The following is a 22,732-nucleotide window of genomic DNA, read 5'->3' as shown; positions in this document are numbered from 1 at the left end:
ATCTAGGCACGTTTTGTTTTGGTCAGCAAGTATTTTCCACATCCCCAAATTATTGGTGAGAAGTAGGAAGAAACTTGCCAAAAAAGGAAGAAGAAAGGAACACTTCATCTTTGGTTTTTTGCGTGTAGTTATTCATTATGGAAGACCCCTAGGTAGCTGGAAATGCAAAAGAGCAACTTTGTTCTTTGCCTTCACACTTTAGAAAGTCCAAATTGTGAGACATTAAAATACAAATACAGAAAACAATGTATGAAGTATGAACACTACTATACCATGTTGAACTTGGTTTCCAACACATGGGCATATGAATTGAATGTTGTTAACAAGATACAATTTTGTCTTAAAGGTCGAACTTTCACCCCCATACTCATTAAGGAGGGAATTCGATTCTGACTCATTGATCTAATTCATATTTGCTTAAAAGCTGAATATTAAAAATACAATTTTGTACTAAGCTTTTAAATAATATAGGTCGAATATTTATCCCATAGTGATTAAAGATAAAAGGGTCCAAATCTGATCAACTAGTTGAACTCATATTTGTTTGAACGCTGGATAGTAAGCTTTCAAACTTAAGAAATAGAAGAAAAGTTTATCAAGTATATAAATAATCCAATTTGTGCACGTTAGGAATATAACTTTCACACATTTTTTCTTTTTCATGTCACTCATGTTTAATTTTTGTAATTGAATCGAATGATAAGAAGAGCTAAGGAACAAAACTAGAAAGTGATTTTGATAAGTCTGAATAGAATCAAGGAACAATAAATAGTGATGTGTAGAGAAAGAAAAGGAAAACAAATACATATCACTTTCTATAAATAAACCGAGAGTGTGCCATGGTAGAACAAGAGTGCAGAAAAATCATTTATATTTTGTTTTATTACATTATTACCACGTTAAATTATTTTGTTCGATCCCAAGCCATGTGTTCCACGCCTCTCTACATATGATTTGAATGTTTTTGGCTCACAAATCAAAACTAGCAACTTCCACCACGTTGGCTCCCTTGTCCAGATCTCACCCATCTCATTTGTCACGTACCCCATAACCCTCATTTATATCTCTTCCTTATTCCTACTTTATATTTGCCTCCCCACTCTTCCCACACACCTAGAAGACTCCACAAAAAACCCCACAAATGGCAAATAATGAGCTCCAGCATCCTCTGCTGGAATCCTACCATCCCCTTCCGCCAACCTCTACCCAATCCTCAAAACATTCTCACGATGAGGACGCGAGCCGCGAGCTGGAACAAGTACTATCCGACACCGACAAGCCGTTTTCTCAGCGGCTCAAACCCGCCCTATGGATCGAGTCCAAGCTCCTCGTCATCCTCGCCGCCCCCGCCATCATCGTGTACGTGATCAACTATGTCATGTCCATGTCCACCCAAATTTTTTCCGGCCACCTTGGTAATCTCGAGCTCGCCGCCTCCTCCCTCGGGAACAATGGCATCCAAATGTTCGCCTATGGTCTTTTGGTATGTAACGAAATTATTAACAGAATGTCACATCATTTGGCAATCAAAATTTGATAAATAAGTTTAGTGATCATAGCGTATTTGCATCTCTTTTTTCAGAAAACAAAATTAGTGAATAAATTTTGATAAATTTTGCTGAATACTCTTAGTCCTCGTTTGGTATCTTAGATTGAATAAATCACTACGTTAAATATACGTAGCAGGAAGAAACAAATGTTAACATGTCTCTTTTGGTATCTTGGGTCAAATAACTCCCTAGATCCGAAGAAACAAATGTCAACTTTCAAGTTTTATCTAAAGTTGAACTGGAAAATGCTCAGGAAGGAAACTGAAGAGATAAGTTTCCTTTCGACTAATCCATCTTCTACGTTTAATTTGAAAATTTTTAAAGTTCGCATCAATTTCTTTATCAACATACAAGTAAATCTAATGAGGTGGCCTTAATTCCGACATCTATCTTACTTTTTGTTCTTTTACCGAACAGTTAGGTATGGGAAGCGCAGTGGAAACCCTATGTGGACAAGCATATGGTGCCCAAAAGTACGAAATGTTGGGCATATACCTGCAAAGGTCAACAGTCCTCCTATTTTTCCCTGGTGTACTTCTCACCATTATTTACATCTTCTCCGAACCCATCTTACTTTTACTCGGTGAATCTCCAAGCATTGCTTCTTCAGCTGCAGTTTACGTGTACGGACTGATCCCTCAGATCTTTGCCTACGTTGTCAACTTCCCGATCCAAAAGTTCATGCAAGCGCAAAGCATAGTAGCCCCAAGTGCTTACATATCGACTGGAACCCTAGTTATTCACATTGTGCTCAGCTGGGTTGCTGTGTACACACTAGGGCTGGGTTTGCTGGGTGCGTCGCTGGTGCTGAGTTTATCGTGGTGGATCACTGTGGTGGCACAGTTCGTGTACATTGTGAAGAGTGACAGGTGTAAGCAAACGTGGACACGGTTTTCGTGGCAAGCCTTTAGCGGATTGTATAGTTTTTTCAAGTTGTCTGTGGCATCTGCTGTCATGCTTTGCCTTGAGACGTGGTACTTTCAGATTCTTGTTTTGCTTGCTGGGTTGCTGGAAAACCCTGAGTTGGCCCTTGACTCTCTCTCTGTCTGGTAAGCCATAGTTTAAAGTGCTTCTACTTTTTGTCGAAAAAGTGATTTTATTATGGACTGAGAGGACCTAAATTGTCTGCCCTCCTACTCTCATACCCTTCTCATTCTCTTCTATTTCTGTGGTCACGGTTAAGTCACGTCAATATTTTATATTCTCATTGTTTTTTGTCTTATTATTTAAAAAAAATAAATCAATATAAAAAATTGACGTGGCTTAATCGTGATCACAGAAATAAGAGAGAATGAAAAGGGTATGAGATAGAGGAGGGCAGACAATCCAGGTCCGGACTAAGATTAACTTCAAATCTTTATGATCTTTATGTCCTTAAACCCGTGAGTCGCAAGATTTGGATCACGTCATTTACCCATCTCAATAGCCACTTTACAAAAAAGGAGTTTTAATAAAACACTCCCGGTACTGTTCATTTTTAACGAAAAATCATATTTTTACCTTTAATTGGCACTATTCACTTTACCTTTAAAAACGCTTTTCGTTAAAAGAGAAGTTTTTTTGAACTTTTCGTTAGTTTTTCTTTATAAGTCACTACTGACGACTGGTCGGACCGTGAGGAAAATGATCATCTCCGGATCTTCTTTGTGAGGATCCGAAATATTAATCAATTATGTTCGTTAATCGTATATCGTACGATCAGAAATTATTTTAAATTTAAATTTTAAAATTGAATATAAATAATACCTAACAAAATCTGATATGATGAACGAACATGATTGATTGATGATCCAAATCCTTACAAAAAGGATCCGGAAAGAATCCTTTTCCGAACCTTGATACAGCTAATTATTTACACTGACCACAAGAAAAACTTTAAAGGGACAAAGTATATTATTTTGTTTTTTGTTGATAATTAAACACGGCAAACAGGCGGCCCAACAAAATGTCTGGATGCCGATTAATATAGGGATATGATATTCACACATCTTATTTTACTTTTCACACATTTTTTTAATTTTCTATCGTCGGATCGAATGAATTAAAGAAGATCAACGAACATAAATTATCAAAAGGTGTGTGAGAAGTAAAATGAGGTGTGTAGATAACACACCTCTTAATATATATGCATTGATATTTTCAAATAGATAATAGAAAAACAGAAGATGAGGTATGCACACTGCACACTACACATTTATTTTATTTTCTACATTTTTATTTAGTTGGGTCTATAAATTATTTTTTATATTTAATTTAAAACTAAAAAATAAACGAGGGAGTGTAAAAAGTAAAAAAGTGTGCAAAATTTATTTATTTTATTTATTTTTAACTAACAATCTACAATCATGATCAGTGTGATTCATGAGGTCAAGACTTTGGGTCACATGTTCTCGATGATTATTTTGATCTAGTGTCGTTTAATTTTTACTTTGTTAGGTATCTCGAATTAAAATTAGTGGATGACAATTATTGATATAAAATAAAGAAAAATTAGTAAGATCTAATATTCATATTTATTTCATTCATGTGCATTAAAGCGCAACCAACATGAATTAATTATTTTCTTTTTGTGTGATCACGTGATTGATTGATAATTGTAAATCCATTACAAGACTTATTGAGATTGATACGTCTATTATTGGGTACACGTCTATATACGAGCGGCCCTAGTAGTATCGTTTTGTCTATCTATATTGGAATTAGGATTGGATGGGGTGCTTATGCTTAAGTGTTGACATCTAGCCTTAAATTTTGGTTTGAATTTGTACATATGTGGGTAGAAAGACCTAGCTTACATTTTGGATTGAATTTGCAAATGTGTGGGCAGCCACCTTTTGGACAATAGTAATCGCTGGCTAGATAGAAGATGTGAACGAATTGGGTAGAAACTTTATTTTGGGGCCTCAGTCTAATTTCATACCCAGGTGGCACTTGTTATTATATGATAAATATTCTTGTCCTTTATGCATATTACCCAAATTGTGTTTTGTCTCTTTCCTAATAAGTTCTTTCATGGTGCACAAAAATGGAAAGTTGTCAGCCAAGCATATGTATGTGGGTCTAAATCATACATACTATACGTAATGGATATAGTACATGAAATGTGTCTAACCATCAATCTCGCCATCACATAAAGGCGGTGTATACAACCCAATTTTATGTCTTTATTCTTTGTTTTCTCATGTCTTTTACTTTTAGCCAATTTGTTGGACCACTAGCCCTAAAATGTGTTTAACCATCAATCTAGACATCACATGAAGGATACAGTCCGATTTCATGAGCTAGTTATAAGATGATTGAGACTAGGTTGAATTCGTTTCATTTGTATACATGGTTTTGCTTGATGGGCGAACTATGACATGTTTATTTACCTGTAAATATAGTTGGGTAAGAAATTAGAAGACTTAGGAATGTGGCCTGCTTGGCCATGACGTATGAGACTAGGTTGAATCCAATCACCTAGAGTCATTTGTATACCTGGTCTGATTTGGTGGTGGGCCATGACACGACTGAGAGTAGGTTAAGTCCAGTTCCATAGAGGCTAGAGTCATATACCTTGGAGAGGGGATTTATTTTCTCTGTAGGACATTTTATTTAATGTTCCACTCCCTCTTCTATTTAAGAGCATCAAGCGTGGGACAACAAAACAATAATTCCTTACAATTGCAATCGTCATGTCACGCTCTCTCCGAGCTACCGCATCGAAGGTGGTTAATAATTGATGTGCTAGTTTATCAGAACCAACCACCAACTCTGCGTAGATACCTAATTTTGTGTGCCTTTAATTAAGTTTGACATCAGGGGTTTTTTTATCAATTGCAGCATGACAATCAATGGATGGGTCTTCATGATCTCAGTTGGGTTAAATGCAGCGGCAAGGTCAGGATCATTCCCATGCATATTACATACATATCCCTTCTGAAAGCAATCCCGTTTCACAGTAGCTGGAGCAGAATTCGTATTGATAACCAAATTGAAATTATATCAACAACTGTACAATCAATTATCGGAAGTATCAGTACTATGAACGTTATTGATAACCAATACAGTTAGGATATGATTGTCGATATAAATTCTGCTCCAACTGGTGGATTTGAACTCCCCTTACGAAGGTTCCTGTACATATATGGATAGGTCACATAACTTTTTTATGTAGAGAACATAGTATTATTAAAACTTACCTTTTGCTTTTCATGATTTACTGCAAGCAGTGTGAGAGTGAGTAATGAGCTTGGAGCTGGACATCCAAAGTCTACAGCATTTTCAGTTGTGGTGGTGACTACAGTCTCTTTCATTATCTCAATCTTCGCAGCCATAGTTGTTCTTTTACTGCGTCATAAGTTGAGCTACGCCTTCACTGAAGGTGAAGCCGTGGCTGCTGCTGTATCTGATCTCTGCCCGCTTCTCGCCCTCACCCTCCTCCTTAACGGAGTCCAGCCAGTCTTGTCCGGTAAATATAAATTGGAGCATCAATCTATGAACGCTACGCTTACTAAATGAAATATATGCTAATGAATGTCACTGCTTGAATTCAGGTGTTGCTGTTGGGTGTGGATGGCAGGCTTTTGTTGCGTATGTGAATGTAGGATGTTATTACGTGGTTGGAGTACCTTTTGGTGCGCTTCTAGGGTTTTACTTCAAGCTCGGCGCTAAGGTAAAAAAAAACTAACATCAACTGAAAAATCTCGGACGGGATTGTATATTTTCGTGTTCTCGTCACTAAGCTAATCTAATCGCATGATACGGGTGTTTATTTACATTAATTATCGTACTATGTTATACACTAATGTGATCGTGAATGTATGATACAAATGATGATGACGGTAACAATTACGTGTGAATTTTTAGGGAATATGGTTAGGAATGGTGGGGGGCACATTGATGCAAACACTCATCCTACTGTGGGTCACCATTCGGACTGATTGGAACAAAGAGGTATCAAATTTGAATACCAGTCTTCTTTTTTTTTTTTTTTTTTTTCTTTTTATTATTATTATTATTTTTTTATATAATTTTTGGAGGTTTATCTTGCATGAGTTATTAATATTACAAGTGATCTTTTTAAAAATTTGATATAATCGTCTTACTGATTCAACGGTGTCGAGTAGAAGGGGAGTCGCTTAATAGATAAAAGTTATAAATTTAATTTTTTTAATTGAATTGCAGGTGGAAGAGGCAAAGAAAAGGTTGAATAAGTGGGATGTGAACTAGTCTCTGAAGTAGTGAGAAAACATTTATGAAAGAAGGAACATTCATCTTGGGGACGATTATGATATGATTAATGATACATAAAAACATGTATCGCATAAAAATTTAATCATTATTATTATCTTCCATGATTGTACCATTCACGGCTACTTAATTTAAGAAAATGCTAGGAAGACCAAATTTTTAAACCAAAAGTTACAAATTAAATGATGTGTCACCAATAAGAAACAAACACCCTTCAAATGAAGCAAGAAGAATAAAGAAGAAATAGCTAGAGAGAGAAAGAGAATAATCACAACTGTAACATTCTAACCCTTGCAGAATGATGCATTTCATTCATATACATGCTTCTCTTACATCAGCCATTATAACCATTCAAATACATAAGCCCCTGTGATTATGACACATGGCAGTTACAAGGCATGTGAGCCATTGAAATGAATAACTGATCTAAGACCCTACACTTGGCATATGAGCTCAAGCTATCACAACAGAAAACAGTTATACATCTAATAAGTGAATCATTTACTAACAAGAAATTAGTAAGCAATTTACTTTTCAACACTCCCTTCGAAATTGCTATGAAATTGCTAACTGATTTCACACCAAGTAGACTTCTCAGGTAGTTGAACCTATCCTTGGGAATAGCCTTTGTGAAAATATCAGCAATATGTTCTTCATTCTTGCAGTAAACCAAATTGATCACACCTTCTTGAATTGCATCCTTAATGAAGTGAAACTTTCTGCCAATGTGTTTGGTTCCTTGGTGAAACACAAGGTTCTTAGACATAGCTATAGCATATGTGTTATCACATAATAGAGGAGTTGCAGTAGCTTGCTCTTCTCCAAAGTCTTCAAGCACAAATCTAAGCTAATGGCATATGTACGTTTGCTTCAGCTGCACTGACATACTCAACTTTTGCAGTTGAAAGTATCACACTGTGCTGTTTAACCGAGGCCCATGAGAATGCCCCACTTCCAAATAAAATGCATACCCTGAGGTACTTTTCATATCATCCTTAGATTCACTCCAGTCATTATCACAGTAACCAATCATTAGAGCAGACTTTCGAATCACATACTCAATTCCAAAGTCAATTGCCCCTTAGATATACCTTAAGACTCCTTTAACAACTCCATAATGCTTCTTGGAAGGCTTATGCATGAACCGTGCAAGCAAACTAGCAGAGAACATAATATATGGCCTGGTTGCTGTCAAATATAGCAAACTCCCAACAATTTTTTTTGTATAAATTCTCATCTGCAGATTCACTGTCATCATCTCTTCTCATTTTGTCAATTGCAACCAATGGAGTGCTCACTGGCTTGCAGTCTTTGAGCCTAAATTTGTCTAAGAGAGTCAAAGCATTTATTTTTTTTGGTGTATAAATATGCTCCCTTCAGTTTGAGTTATCCACATTCCAAGAAAATGGTGAAGTAATCCCAAATCTGACATCTCATATTTGCTCATCATCTCAAATTTGAATTCATTCATCATTGGGTAAATTACATAGTAGCCCCTCAGGTTTGAGGTCTATTGCAATCTTATACAACATCTTTAAAACATTTCACTTTCATACCTCAAATACTATTTTATTTCAATTTCATACAACCATTACATTTTCCATCCATAGATCTGTTAAATGCTGACGTGGCTACCACATATATGTCACGTGGCTGCCAAATGTCTGCCACGTGGCATATAAAAATAAATTTTTAATTTTTTTTTAAAAATACCTATCTGCCACATATCCTTTTTTTCCCTCTCTTTTTCTTCTTCTTCTTCTGGGTTCGGTCCTTTTTTTCTTTTTTTTTCTTCTTCTTATTCTTTTTCCTCCTCCTCTTCCTTCTATTCTTCTTCTTCCTCATTTTTCTTCTGGGTTGCAGGGGGTTCGATCATTTTTTTTTCTTTTTTTCTTCTTCTTCTTCTTCCTCCTCCTCCTCTTTCTTCTTCTCTTCTTCTTCTTCCTCCTTCTTCTTCTGGGTTCGGTCCCCTTTTTTTTTCTTCTTCTTCTTCCAATTTCAGGTTTTTTTTTAAAAAAAAAAAATTATTTTATTTGCCACGTGGCAGACATTTGGTAGCCACATGGCATATATGTGGTAGCCACGTCAGCATTTAACAGATCTATGGATAGAAAATGTAACGGTTGTATGAAATTGAAATAAAATAGTACTTGAGGTATGAAAGTGAAAAGTTTTAAAGATGTTGTATAATATTGCAATAGACCTCAAACCTGAGGGGCTACTATGTAATTTACCCTTCATTCATTTCATCACTGCTCCCTGTGTATACTATGTCATCTACATAAATTGACACAATTAGAGTACCAACACTTCCTTTTGTTCTCTCATATAGAGTTACTTCACTTGAGCTTCTATGAAAGCCACAATGAATTAAATATGTATCAATTTCACCATACCAGGCCCTTGGTGCCTGTTTTAGGCCATAGAGAGCCTTTCTTATCCTATACACTTTGTCTTCAGGCTTCTTAATCACAAAACCATCAGGTTGGTCCGCATATACCTCATCCTCAAGAACACCATTCAGAAAACTGATTTAACATCCAATTGCCACAATCTCCAACCTTTATGTGTAGCAAGTGCAATTAGTGTCCTAATGGTATATAACCTTGCCATGGGCAAATGTTTCATTGAAATCAACCTCTGGTTTCTGTGTGTACATGCTTTTTGTTCCCAATTCATCTTTGTTTTGTAGACCCACTTTACTCTTACAATAGGTTTGTTGCTTGGCCTGTTAACTAACTCCCAAGTAGAGTTTTTTTTTTTTTTTAATTTATTTATTTTTTTCTATCATCAACATTTCTTTAGTTATAGCCTTTTTCCAAGCTTCATCTTTGACTGCTTCACTAAAATCTTCAGGTTCAATGATACTCATCTTGCATTGAGCATACACATTATTCAAGCTCTTCTATTTCAGTGGAGTTTGATTATAAGGTTTTGAAGTTGAAACTGGAGAACCAAGAGAACTAGCTTTCTGAGGTGTATGTAGATCACTAGATGTATGAAATCTCAAAGGAAATTGCATCAACTGAGTTGAATTACTTGACTCAATCAAGCTCAGTTATGCTTATGATTTCTTCAGCATTCCAAGGAATAAAGAACTGCACTACCTCATTAGTTTCTCAGTCCCACATTGCTTTCTCATCGAATATTACACTTCTTGATAGCTCAACCTTCTGAGTTCTCAAGTTGAAAACCCTATATCCCTTTTCACAACTACCATATCTAACAAATACTTCATTCTCACTTGTTTCCTCCAATGCCTTTTCTGTGAAAGAATGTAAATGTAACACAAAGAACCAAATATCCTCAAGTGTTTGACACCTGGCTTTCTTCCACTAAAAGCCTCAATTGGAGTTATGTTGTTCAAAGCACTTGTTGGACATTGATTTTGCAAGTACATAGTTGTGTTCACAGCTTCTGCCCAGAACTTCAAGGGATTTTTTTATCATACATCATAGTCCTAGCCATTTCAATCACAAACCTGTTTTTTCTCTCTGCAACCCCATTTTGTTGTGGATAATATGCAACTGTTAACTGCCTTTCTAGTCTCATAGCTTCACAAAACTTAGAAAACTCTAGGGATGTATATTCCTCACCCCTATCACATATGAGCTTCTTAATTTGGTAGCCACTCTGCAACTCAACCATGGATTTAAACCTTTTGAAAATGCAGAAAACTTGTGACTTGTGTTGCAAGAAAAACACCCAACACATTCTAATGTGATCATCGATAAATGTAAGAAAGAATCTTTTGCCCCTAAGAGTGGTGATCTGTATTGGACCATAAATATCAGAATGGATAAGTTCTAGAGGTTGTGATGCTCTCCAAGTCTTTCCCTTATCAAATGGTTCCATGTGACCCTTCCCTGTAGCATATCCAAAGTAAGCATGCTCAAAGACTTGTAGTCTAGGTAAACCCTACACCATTTCTTTGTCTTGCAGGAGCATTAAACTGATGTAGTTTAGATGTCCAAATCTTCTATGCCACATCCAAGATGACTTTTCAATAGTTGCTTTATTAGCCATGTTGGGATTGACCTATTTAAGACTTAGGGGAAAACATCTGTTTCCTTTCATTGGAACACTTGCAATCAAATCTTCCATCTGTCTATCTCCATAAATATCAACCATGAAATCACCAAACACAAGCCAATATCCATGTTCTACCATATGCCCTACACTCAATAAATTCTCATATAATCCAGGTACAATCATAATCTCTTTGATATACCTAGTCACACCCTTCATTTCTATAACCAGAGTACCATTGCATGTTGATTGTACTAAATCTCTAGTACCCATTTTAAGTTTACATTTCACAGTCTTATCAACATCAATAAACAATGACTCATGAGAGATTATGTGAATAGTACATGCACTGTCTACATACCATATGTTCATATTTCTCCCAATAGTAACAGAATGGCAGGCATAAAACATGGTTGCATATTCTGATACCTGATTTGCAAAGTTTGCAAGCTTTTCGGCCTTGTTTGGTTGATCATAGTCCTTGATAAGATGACCAAATCGATTGCATCCATGGCACTTTGGCTTCCCTTTAAACCAGCACTCACTATAGTGTAGCTTATCACAGTGCTTGCATTTCCTTTAAGACATATTAGATTTTCCTTATTAATCATATTTGACACCTTGATTTGCAGCATATTGGGGTTTTGGATCCCATTTCTTGCCCTTTGATTTCGAATTCTTCTTTGGTTTAAAGTTACCAAAAGAAGAACTAGATTGAGCTCCCTTTGGATTCACACTCATACTAGCGAATGCTCTCTCAATAGAACCCTCAGCATGTTTATCAAGGTGTTGTGTAAATCCTCTCAAAGCAGCAATAACTTCTTGCACTTCATTTCTGAACCAATCGTTTTCTGGGTAAATATTCACCGAAGCCTTTCATCTGATTCACCAACTCGAGAAGACGAGTGAGATACATAGACAAGGTTTCATCATCCTTCATCCTTGTGTACTCAAAATCACTGCGTAGACCCTATAATTTGATGGATCTCACTTGTTTATCACTATGAAATTCTTGGTGCATAATATCCCAAGCACCATTTAAAGTCTTTTCATTTGAGATTCTGGGAAAAATATCCTCTGAAACAGCTCATTGAATGATACCTAATGCTTTTGCATCCTTCATTAGCTTATCACTCAGAGAAGCTTTCTCTGAATCCGATGAGCCTTCATCATCAACCTTCTTACCATTTGATTATGAGATTTCAAGTCCATTTTCAACTAATCCCAGATTCCATGAGATTTTAAAATGGTTCTCATTCGGATCTTCCAAAATTCATAGATGTCACCATTGAATATTGGAGCCCAGAGATCACCACCGCTCTACCCCAGCCATTTGAGAACTGAATCGATGAACTGAGTTGAAATTTTCACGTTGGATTTTCAAGCACATCACTCACAGACTGGACGCCTCAATTCCAAATAGAACCTAGGCTCGCGATACCATGTTGAGATTTGGATAGTTTTCCATTGATGAATACTTGGATTTCGAATGAAGCAAGAAGAATAGAGAAGAAATAGCTAGAGAGAGAAAGAGAATAATCACAACTGCAATTCTAACCCTTGCAGAATAATGCATTTCATTCATATACATGCTTCTCTTACATCAATCATCATAACCATTCAAATACATAAGCCTTTGTGATTATGACACATGGCAGTTGCAAGGCATGTGAGCCATTGAAATGAATAACTGATCTAAGACCCTACACTTGGCATATGAGCTCAAGTTATCACAACAGAAAACAGTTATACAAAAGGACAAAAGAGAAATCTAATAAGTAAATCATTTACTAACAAGAAATTAGTAAGCAATTTACTTTTCAACAAATTAATAATCTAATCATCTACAACCACATCATTTGATTTGTAAAATTGGTTTCTCTAGCACTACCCCTTAATTTATAGTAGCTTTCCGTTAAGACATGACAAAATCATGCACAACCTCATGCAACGACATGAACACACAACATAGATTCAATGTTTGGGTTGAGCATTAACAGGTAGACCAGTTAAAAAGGGCCATGTTTGGGATAAGAAACAATATCATTGTATTTTGTTTTATTTTGTAAGCTATCAACTATATAATTTGGTAAGTTTCTTCTAAAATTTTATCATGTAATATGGTCACGTAATGAACTTATTTCGTACAATGCACTTTATCTAGATTTTTAATTAAATTAAATAAATAACCATTATATTTATAATTCTTAACGGGTGAAAAGGTTTGTGTCGATCTGTTAAGAAATCGGGTTATGTCCAACATGACCTGTTTGCGAGGTCTAACTTTCCAGCATCTACCTTAATTTGAAATTACAGAAACTACTATACTGGAAAAGATCAAGCTTACAAGTACTGGGGAAAAAAAAGTGAAACAACATCAACTAGCGATGAATTGCTCACGGTAATGTCGGTTCATTCGATAATTCTGACACATATTTAACAAGCACGAATGTGAAGATAAAAAAAAATGAAACAATCTAAAGGCTATTACTTCTTCTTCCCTGCTTTTCCCTCTTTCCTTCTTATGATTTCATCAGCATATTTCACACCCTTACCTTTGTATGGTTCCGGGGGTCTCCATTTCCTGATCGAAGCAGCAAACTGACCGATAGCACTCTTGTCATATCCGCTAACAACAATTCTGGTGTTTTCTTCGACCTTCACTTGTATGCCATCAGGAATATCCATCCTAACTGGATGGGAGAACCCAAGACTTAGTACCAAGATCTTTCCTTCTAAAGTAGCTCGATAACCGACACCTACCAGTTGCAGCCTCTTCTCAAATCCTTTTGACACTCCTACCACCATGTTGTCCGTAAGTGTCCTAAGGAAATTATTCAAACAAGCACATAAGGGATGGTAGAAAGAGACTAAAAAACTTTTCGTAATTCTCATTTAAGTAAATTATTCGAAGAGGCATTTAAAGGGTCAGTAGGACGAGAGTCCCTAACTTTCGTAAATCTAAAGCCCAACTTGCATGTGCCCTGCTTACTTGGCCAAGCACCAAAATTTAGATTGTACATATAAGCTTTTGAAACATCAAATAACTGGCATTGAATTGAATGCAACAACCTTACTTATAAGAAACTGTTACACGAAGTGAACTAGTGCATGTGGATATGTATCTACGTGATTTATTGACCTAACCACACTCTTAACAATCCATATCAGTACTAATTTGTTCCAAAACTTACATTGTCTGTGTATCTGGTCCTGTCTTTCCTAATAGAAGTTGAAATCTCTAATTCATATATGCATATAAGACACATGTCGATCCAGAGAGAGAATGAGAGAGACAGAGTAACAAACAGGTTTATTGATCAAACTAATGCCTGCTTTAGATGTAAACTCAACCATCAATGTCTCTACGAGAATAAAAAAGCGAAAAATTCATGATCAAACAAGGTATGGAAAAGCAGACATTCAATCACAAATCAGAATATAATAATGATCACAAACACGTTAAATGCCCATGTTGTTATAGAGAGAGAGAGAGAGAGAGAGAGAGAGAGAGAGAGAGAGAGAGTAACAAACAGGTTTATTGATCAAACTAATGCCTGGTTTAGATGTAAACTCAACCATCAATGTCTCTATGAGTATAAAAAAGTGAAAATTTCATGATCAAACAAGCTATGGTATGGAAAAGCAGACATTCAATCACAAATCAGAATATAATAACGATCACAAACACTTTAAAAAACAATGTTGTTATAGCTTTTCCTTCATAAGAAACAACATGATACTTGGACTCCAAGAGATCAGCAGAAAACCATAATTGAAGGAACAAACCATGAAGATGAGAAGACTGATTTTTTACTCAAAATAGATGGCTGAAGGATGAAAGAAATGTACCTGAAAAGCCCGTGCATCTGATTTGCCCTTCTAGTCTCTACTGCCTTTCTGACCCTTAGAGTCCCAGAATCCTCCTTCTGAACCAGCACTTCTCGCGGGTAAGTTAGTGAAAGCTGCCCCAATGGTCCCTTTACTGCCAAAGCCTGACCTTCCAATGTGATTGTCACATTGGATGGCACTTCAATTGGCTGCTTTCCAATTCGTGATTCCTTGCACTCTATCGTCTTCTTCAAAAACCCAACATGAGGTACACTACAAATAGCGAATCCCTTTCTCTCGCCCAAGAAAGCCGACCGCAAATTGCTGAAAAATGGCAGAAAACGCAGTTCACCAAATCAGAAATAAACCACCCTAATTCATGAATTTACCATTAAGAACTCAGGTAAAAAACAGTCCAAACTGCAAAAAGTAATTTCTTATGTTCCATTGGGTTTCTGAAATTCATAAAAGTTTCGACCTTTTCCAAACACTGGGGAACAAAGGAACGGAAGCTTCAAAACATAAGAACACAAACTAATCTTTAGTTTCTTAAGTTCCACTGGGTTTCAGAAAAATTCACGAATACAGTTCAAGTTTGGACATTTTCCAAAATTTGAAACCCGAGAACAATGTAAAGGAAACTTCAAAAACATAACAACGCAGTCTAACATTAATTTCTTATGTTCAATTGGGTGTCTGAAAAACTCATGAATCCGGTTCAAGTTCAGACCTTTCCCCAAATTTGAGACCTGAGATACCACCACTGGCCTCAGCTGAGGCAAATGCACTAAAATAAGGAGCCTTGAGCATTAAAACCACATAAAATTTCTATTCACTCCCCACAATGGTATTCTCTGCTTCTCTTGCTCCATGTTTGCATTGGATTTGTTAATTGCATTTTAATTTTCCTACCTTTCGACGTGTGGGTATGGTGGGGGAGTGGCTGGCCATGAAATCGAAACGGCAGCAATTGAAATGTGAAATTAAGGTAAAGTTACAGGCTATCGTCTTCTACCTCCAGATTAAATTCTACATGCTTAAGACAGTTTTCTATTTAATAGAATAAATTAACTGGAAATAATCAAATCCTGAAATGCCCACAACCCATAATTTAATCTTCTTGAAAAATGCTTCAAATTGTCAGAAAGATTCAAACTTTACAAATCATTACCAGTAATTTTGACCCCAAAAGGGAAGGAACAGAAAGCAAATGCTTGAATTAGTGAGCAGAACAGTAAAAATTAAAACTAAATTGTGAAGTTACCTGGTTTGGAAAGGTGAGGAAGTGAGTGAGGAAGCCATTGTTTTCAAGAGCTTGAGAGCATCAGCTGCTAACCTTTTTGTCCTCTGCTTCTCTGCACGATGAAGAGAAACGGATGGATGTTTTGTTATCCAGTTCCCACCCGCTTGCTACAATGACAAAACTACCCTTTCAACTTGGGTTCTCCCAAGCCCAACTCGTAAGGTCCATGTAAGAGCCCAAAAGATTAAAACTTTTTCAAATACACGGCCTTCCAAGCGAAGGGATTCCATTTTATTTTAAAAAATGGATTAGTTGTGGGATCACTCTACATCAAATTTAACGATCCGAACCGTTTATTTTGTAAATTTTGATTCATTAGAATCATTCTTGCAAAAATTTAATTCAATTCGAAATCATTTACCTATTTAATTGCACGGTGAAATTTTAATGTTTTCTTATAACAAAATCTTCATCAATTTCTTTGAACACAATTAGATGTCTCTAATATTTTCGATTTGGCAAATATTTTGTAAGGATGATCTATGTGGTCCAATTTGAAAAATAAACAATTTAGGTCGTTAAAGTTCGATGACGTGTGAATCTTCCCACAACTAAATTCTATTTTTTAAAATGAAAAAAAAGGGAAATCCACTTCTCTAAAGGCCTCTTTCAAATACAATTCCCTTTAGAGGTTGTACACCAAAACCTTAACCCTCAATATTTTCTAGACAATTTCATACATTGGCAAAATGACTAAAAAGTCCCAACCTTTCTATACTTTTCTTAGAAAATAAAGGAAAAGACGTTGCAAGTGGACCTTAATATACTTTTTTTTAGATTGTGCGATTGTCGTTTTTCATAAAGGTATAAAATTATGCTCACCGTCTGACGCACATCCAAACTCAATTATTCAGCGACCACAAACTCCTCCTTCCTTCAGCAGTTGACGTGTAAATTTTCACTTCTGTGAAGTTGAACTGAAATTTCTCTGGGAATCAGTAGTTTGTAGGTGAAATTTACCAACTTTCTATGGTTTTTCAGTTCATCAATGAGTTCTCTCAACTGGGTAGTCCACTGATCAAGCGATAAAGCTTTCCTTTTTAAGCTTTATCCAAAGTTTGCTGAATATGCCATGTGTTTTCATGCTTTGAATGCCATTTTTATTGACTATACGGAGCTTTCGGGACATGGGTTTTAGAAAAGTTTGAGATTTTACTGTGAGGAGTTACTGCAGTGGGGGAAAAAATGAGGGGTGCTGTAGTTTTGCCACTGCAATTTCTGATATGGGTTTTCCTCACTGGCTGTTTTTACTGCCAGAGGCCTTCAGTGGTGAATGTTGGAGCAATTTTTACATTCAACTCGGTTATTGGTAGAGTTGCAAAGACAGCCATGGAAGCTGCTCTATCTGATATTAATGCAGATTCAAGAATACTCAGTGGGACGGAGCTGAAGTTGCATATGGAGGATGCAAATTCGAGTGTGTTCTTGGGATCCGTTGAAGGTACTTAATTGATCAGTATTCTTATTTTTGTAGATGACTATCATTACTTGTTACAGTTTAGAGCTGTTGTGGTTGTTCTTTTCTTGGGTCAACTTTGAGTTTTAGCAATTTTTATGGTGCTTTCGGACGAGGGACTTTCAAATTTGTTAGGAATGAACAACAAAAATTAGATAGAGGTATTCGAAAACAACTAGATGCAATACATTTGTCAGAACTTTCAAATGATTCCTTGAAAGGTGTCATTCGAAAATCGTTTGTTTAGTGTCCTTGAAGTGTTTTAGTAGTAGTTTTGTAGTGCTTGAGTAGTTCATTGCTAGTGTTCTTGTAGTACCACTTAATTGAGTCTGGGGTTCCTGTGTCCAAACCGTGTCCGAGGCGTGTCAGCCTGTCAGGGTGTCCGACACACACTTTGGGGTTTCGGAGTGTCCGAGCGACATAGTTAGTGAGTCGTAAGACGATTTATAGGATATTCTCAGGTTGCTAGGACTCCATATTATATGGAAACCTCTCTCCTTTGTTGCAGGTTTGAAGTTCCAAAACACATGTGCAATCAATCGCTAATTTTCACACCTCTGCTCTGACTAGTTGTAGATTTCTTTCACTATTATTAGCCCTTCATTAGCTCATTCCATGTCTTTCATATTCATTTTCAATGGCACTACGTCTCATTGTAAAGTTAATTCCCTTTTAATATCTCCACATGCTGCGCTTCTTATCCTCGCTTGGGATGTTGGATATTGAACTTTACTCAGAGTTGCAAACTATCTAACCCACATTTCTTAATGGCTCACTTTTTGGGAGCAGCTTTTCAGGTGCTTGACAAAAGTATAGTAGCCATAATTGGACCACAGTCCTCTTCAATAGCTCATATGATCTCTGAAATTGCTAATGGTCTCCAAGTACCTCTTATCTCATATGCTGCCACTGATCCTACTCTCTCTGCTCTCCAATTCCCATTCTTTCTCCGAACCACACAAAGCGATGCTCACCAAATGGCTGCTATGGCTGGTTTAATTAATTTTTATGGGTGGAAGGAGGTTATTGCTGTCTTTGTGGATGATGATTATGGGAGGAATGCAATATCTTCTTTACATGATGAACTTGACAAAATAATGTCAAGGATTTCTTATAAGTTGGCGTTGCCTGTTGATTTTAATCTAAGTGACATTGCTGATTTGCTCAATAAATCCAAATTGCTTGGCCCTCGTGTCTATATTGTTCATGTGGATCCTGATCCCAGGTTGAGAATCTTTACTGTCGCCAAAGAACTTCATATGATGACAAGCAATTATGTGTGGTTTGCAACAGATTGGCTTTCTTCTACAGTAGATTCATTCGCTCCAATGAATCGTACTTCACTCGCTGTCCTTCAAGGTGTAGTTACTCTTCGTAAGCATATCCCAGAGTCAAGGCAAAAGCGTGCATTTATGACTAGGTGGAAAAAAATGCAGCAAGACGGTTTAGCAATATCCGAGTTAAATGTCTATGGACTTTATGCTTATGACACAGTTTGGGCTGTTGCACAATCGATTGAAAATTATATAAATGAATACAGAAATATCTCATTCTCTGTCATTGATAAATTACATGTCATGAAACCATCTCAAATTCAGCTAGGCAAGCTTAAAGTCTTTGATGGTGGATCTCTTCTTCGTGAGAAGCTATTGGAGACAAAAATGAGTGGTTTAACTGGTCACATTGAATTTGATCATGAAAGAAGCCGTGCTATTGGGACTTATGATATCATTAATATTGATCAGATGACAATTCATACGGTTGGGTTTTGGACTAATTATTCAGGTTTATCAGTTTCTCCCCCAGAAACTCATAAAAGGAGAAGAAGTAGCTATTCTCCACTGGATCAGAAGCTTGGCAATATCACGTGGCCAGGTGGAAATACAGAAAGACCACGCGGTTGGGAGATTGCAGATAATGAAAAACCGTTGAGAATTGGAGTTCCAAAAAGAGTGAGCTTTGTTGAATTTGTTACAGAACTGAACAACAGCCATAAAATCGAAGGATACTGTATTGATGTGTTCAATGAAGCACGGAAGTTAATCCCATATGATGTTCCTCACAGATTTGAACCTTTTGGTGATGGTCAGTCCAATCCCAGTTATAATGAGCTTGTGAAGATGGTTGCAGAAAAGGTAAGTAAACTTTACACAGTTTTGATTTGGAGTCGAAAAAACACTTAAAATGTGACTGGTTTTTGGGGTGATATTACCTGCCAATGCATGGAAACATGATGTGAATATGAGTCAAAACATGCAGATAGCTCAGAAGAATCTAATGTCAAGTACCGAAAACTTTAAATAGATGATGGCATGACCGCAGTATCTATCTCATCTTCTAATTGAAATTTTGCACCAGGTGTTTGATGCAGCTGTTGGGGACATTGCAATTGTGAAAAACCGTACAGTGATGGTGGATTTTTCTCAGCCCTATGCTACGACCGGGCTAGTGATAGTGGCTCCTATTGACAATTCGAAGTCAAATGCTTGGGTTTTTCTCAAACCATTTTCATTGGAGATGTGGTGTGTCACTGCATCTTTCTTTGTGATAATTGCTGTGGTAATGTGGATTCTTGAGCATCGAGTCAACAAAGATTTTCGGGGTCCCCCTAAGAGGCAGATCGTTACAATGTTTCTGTAAGTTTTCTGTATTTGTAAATGGAGTCCTTTACAATTCTTTTTGAAAATTAATACCTTGAGTACTTTATCATTACTGCAAATGATTATTATTATGTACCTTTAACTTAACCGATCATGTTACACTTAAAGATCCACTTACATTCACAGGAGACTAGGTTCTGACATCAATTAACCCTTTCATATTGCAGGTTCAGCTTCTCAACACTTTTTAAGAAAAACCGTAAGCAAACTTTTCGAATCTGCAATCTAGTATTTCTTAGTAAAATGAATCCCAAAAGTTAGCATGTTCTTCCTAAAGTTCACATCTTTTAGATTACTACGTACTTTTCCAGTTGCATATTGTTTATAAATAGTTTAACAGTATGTAATCATTTCCTCATGAGTTTATGTATTCTTATTGAAAGAACAAAGAAAATTAGCCTGTACTACTCCTGTTCTACCATCCCTTCAAATAGTAAAGTATTTACACTCTTATCAATCACAGAAGAAGATACCGTGAGCCCGCTTGGGCGGATGGTGATGGTGGTATGGCTTTTCCTATTGATGGTGATCACATCAAGCTATACTGCAAGCTTGACTTCAATCCTTACAGTTCAGCAGCTTTCGTCACCCATCACTGGAATTGATAGTTTGATTGCAAGCAATTGGCCTATAGGGTACCAAGTAGGGTCATTTGCTTATGGCTATCTGACTGATGGCCTCTACATTCCTAGGTCAAGACTTGTTCCACTAGGCTCCCCAGAAGAGTATGAAAATGCACTGCGGAAAGGACCGGATGATGGAGGGGTGGCAGCTATTATAGATGAGCTTACTTATGTTGAATTATTTCTTTCAAGTCAAACTGATTTCGGAATTATTGGGCAACCATTTACGAGGAGCGGATGGGGGTTTGTAAGTACCTTTGTCTTTCACATTAGATATTACGTTTCTGATGTTGTTGCACACTTAATCAAACATCTGAATTCTAAAATGATTATTGTCTGTAAGTTTTGGTCACTGAATATTGTGTTATGGCCTTTTTCTTATCTTTATTCACTATATGAATTAGGCTTTTCCAAGAGATTCTCCCCTTGCTATTGACATGTCCACTGCAATCTTGAAACTTTCGGAGAATGGAGCACTTCAGAAGATTCACGAGAAATGGTTCTGCAAGACGGGCTGTCTTAATAAGAATCTGGACTCTGATGAGTCTAACCAACTCTACTTGATCAGCTTCTGGGGTCTATACCTATTATGTGGCAGCGTCACTCTCGCTGCGCTTATAATCTTTCTGCTAAGAGCAGTTCACCAATTTGTGCGCTACAAGAAACAGCACGCAAACCTGCTGTCATCTTCTTTATCCTCAAGCTCATGGAGTTCTCGATGGTCTCAGGTCCTGGTCAACTTTGTTGACTTCATTGACGAGAAGGAAGAAGCTATCAAAAAAATGTTTGCTCAGGGTGACAGTACTCAAGGTCAGGTTAGCTGATAAATGTCTAGATCATGAAAGAACAAGCTTACTTATGTTGGTTTAAGTTGAGAATTCTGATAGTTAACAGAGACTACAGAGTAATTTTATTTGATTTTATCAGTTTTTGAGCATTTACTGTATATATCACTTTCTTCCCCTAATGCTTCATTGAGAAATACTTCTCTTAACATTTGAGTTAATTACAAAATATACCGAGTCTTGACGTCGCTTACAAAATGGGACACAATGCTTTTATTTTTTCACTTTACCCACTGAGGTCGCACTTGGTTCGATGGCAAGTGCCTTCGCCCATGAGCGGTAGGTCTCGGGTTCGAGACTTGGGAGCAGCCTCTCCATAAATGGAGGTAAGGCTAGCCGACATTCACCTCTCCCAGACCCTGCGTAAAGCGGGAGCCTTGTGCACTGGGTACGACCCACTGAAGTAGTAAAGCGTTAATAATTCAAGGCATTTTTGTTCACAACCGCAAAACCTCATGAGCGTATTTTTTAATTAGTTATAAAATTATCTTGGATTATGGATTTTGCTGGCAATTTTGAAATTTTCCATTAGGTTTTGTCAGAAAAATTGTTAAGAGAGATGGGTTTCCATTGTAACAAGATTCATTGGTCAAGGAGGAATAATGGAAACATGCATTATCCTGAATTCTGATCTCCTTTGTTGTTGATGATGCTGTGGTGTGATGCGTTTATTGTATCTGTTATTGGCAGTGATTTCTGCTTTGCACATGGCTAGATATTCCCAGCCAATAAAAAGTGAAAAGTGTTTATATGCACGGCGTACTACACGCGATTTACATATTTTAAATGTATTTATATGCATGAATTGTTTCAATAACTTTTTTTATGACAAAAAAGAAAGTCAAATATTTGGACTAAATGAATAATATTAGATCATGCTAGAAGAAACTCCTCATAAACCAATTAAAGCAATTGAACCCACATTATAAAATTGTTCTTTCAATTTCCATCTACATTAAAAATAGAAAGAAAAAAAAATATTTAATAAACAACTAATTAAATCACATTATTGCTAACTTATTGTGAGGTTAAGCTCACCCCCTCCCACTTAGTGTAGATAATATCGTTTGTTCAAAAAAAAAAAAAACACAATCATTTGACAACTAATTGAATCACATTATTATGCGTGTGCAAAAAACCTTTTTTAGAATTGGCATTATACACTTCTTAAGTGTCTAAAAATAGAGAAAATATATTCAATAA

The 22,732-nt window shown here is 36.6% G+C and overlaps 3 protein-coding genes across 3 annotated transcripts; 2 read left to right on the top strand and 1 right to left on the bottom strand.

Annotated features, from left to right (window-relative positions):
* The first annotated feature begins 1,076 nt into the window (after positions 1-1,076).
* On the top strand, positions 1,077-6,899 carry LOC126612278 (protein DETOXIFICATION 40-like). The gene is made up of 7 exons (XM_050280662.1): positions 1,077-1,483; positions 1,968-2,599; positions 5,373-5,429; positions 5,762-6,000; positions 6,086-6,204; positions 6,399-6,485; positions 6,717-6,899. The coding sequence occupies exons 1-7, from the start codon at positions 1,142-1,144 to the stop codon at positions 6,759-6,761; spliced, it is 1,521 nt and encodes a 506-aa protein (XP_050136619.1). The 5' UTR covers positions 1,077-1,141; the 3' UTR covers positions 6,762-6,899.
* A 6,279-nt stretch (positions 6,900-13,178) lies between these two features.
* Positions 13,179-16,030, bottom strand: LOC126612283 (50S ribosomal protein L6, chloroplastic-like). The gene is made up of 3 exons (XM_050280667.1): positions 15,907-16,030; positions 14,664-14,966; positions 13,179-13,635 (listed from the first exon to the last, which is right to left on the bottom strand). Exons 1-3 carry the CDS (start codon positions 15,942-15,944, stop codon positions 13,299-13,301), a joined length of 678 nt encoding a protein of 225 aa, XP_050136624.1. The 5' UTR covers positions 15,945-16,030; the 3' UTR covers positions 13,179-13,298.
* Positions 16,031-16,753: 723 nt separating this feature from the next.
* LOC126612275 (glutamate receptor 3.7-like) lies at positions 16,754-21,678 on the top strand. The gene is made up of 6 exons (XM_050280657.1): positions 16,754-17,386; positions 18,191-19,536; positions 19,760-20,037; positions 20,229-20,260; positions 20,525-20,931; positions 21,089-21,678. Exons 1-6 carry the CDS (start codon positions 17,131-17,133, stop codon positions 21,506-21,508), a joined length of 2,739 nt encoding a protein of 912 aa, XP_050136614.1. The 5' UTR covers positions 16,754-17,130; the 3' UTR covers positions 21,509-21,678.
* The last annotated feature ends 1,054 nt before the right edge of the window (positions 21,679-22,732 follow it).

Source organism: Malus sylvestris, chromosome 17 (assembly GCF_916048215.2).
Source record: "Malus sylvestris chromosome 17, drMalSylv7.2, whole genome shotgun sequence".
In the NCBI taxonomy this organism is placed as follows: domain Eukaryota; kingdom Viridiplantae; phylum Streptophyta; class Magnoliopsida; order Rosales; family Rosaceae; genus Malus; species Malus sylvestris.
This window is presented reverse-complemented; position numbering and strand designations above follow the sequence as displayed.

What these genes read in the sequence shown, in the direction of transcription:
- LOC126612278 (XM_050280662.1), top strand. Translation starts at nt 1,142, where the DNA reads ATGGCAAATAATGAGCTCCAGCATCCTCTGCTGGAATCCTACCATCCC. An exon ending in AGTCCAGCCAGTCTTGTCCG is followed by an intron (nt 6,001 to 6,085) that starts GTAAATATAAAT and finishes GCTTGAATTCAG; the next exon opens with GTGTTGCTGTTGGGTGTGGA. An exon ending in ACTTCAAGCTCGGCGCTAAG is followed by an intron (nt 6,205 to 6,398) that starts GTAAAAAAAAAC and finishes GTGAATTTTTAG; the next exon opens with GGAATATGGTTAGGAATGGT.
- LOC126612283 (XM_050280667.1), bottom strand. Translation starts at nt 15,944, where the DNA reads ATGGCTTCCTCACTCACTTCCTCACCTTTCCAAACCAG. An exon ending in TCCTCACCTTTCCAAACCAG is followed by an intron (nt 14,967 to 15,906) that starts GTAACTTCACAA and finishes GCCATTTTTCAG; the next exon opens with CAATTTGCGGTCGGCTTTCT. An exon ending in CAGATGCACGGGCTTTTCAG is followed by an intron (nt 13,636 to 14,663) that starts GTACATTTCTTT and finishes TAATTTCCTTAG; the next exon opens with GACACTTACGGACAACATGG.
- LOC126612275 (XM_050280657.1), top strand. Translation starts at nt 17,131, where the DNA reads ATGAGGGGTGCTGTAGTTTTGCCACTGCAATTTCTGATATGGGTTTTC. An exon ending in CAGATCGTTACAATGTTTCT is followed by an intron (nt 20,038 to 20,228) that starts GTAAGTTTTCTG and finishes TTCATATTGCAG; the next exon opens with GTTCAGCTTCTCAACACTTT. An exon ending in AACACTTTTTAAGAAAAACC is followed by an intron (nt 20,261 to 20,524) that starts GTAAGCAAACTT and finishes TATCAATCACAG; the next exon opens with AAGAAGATACCGTGAGCCCG.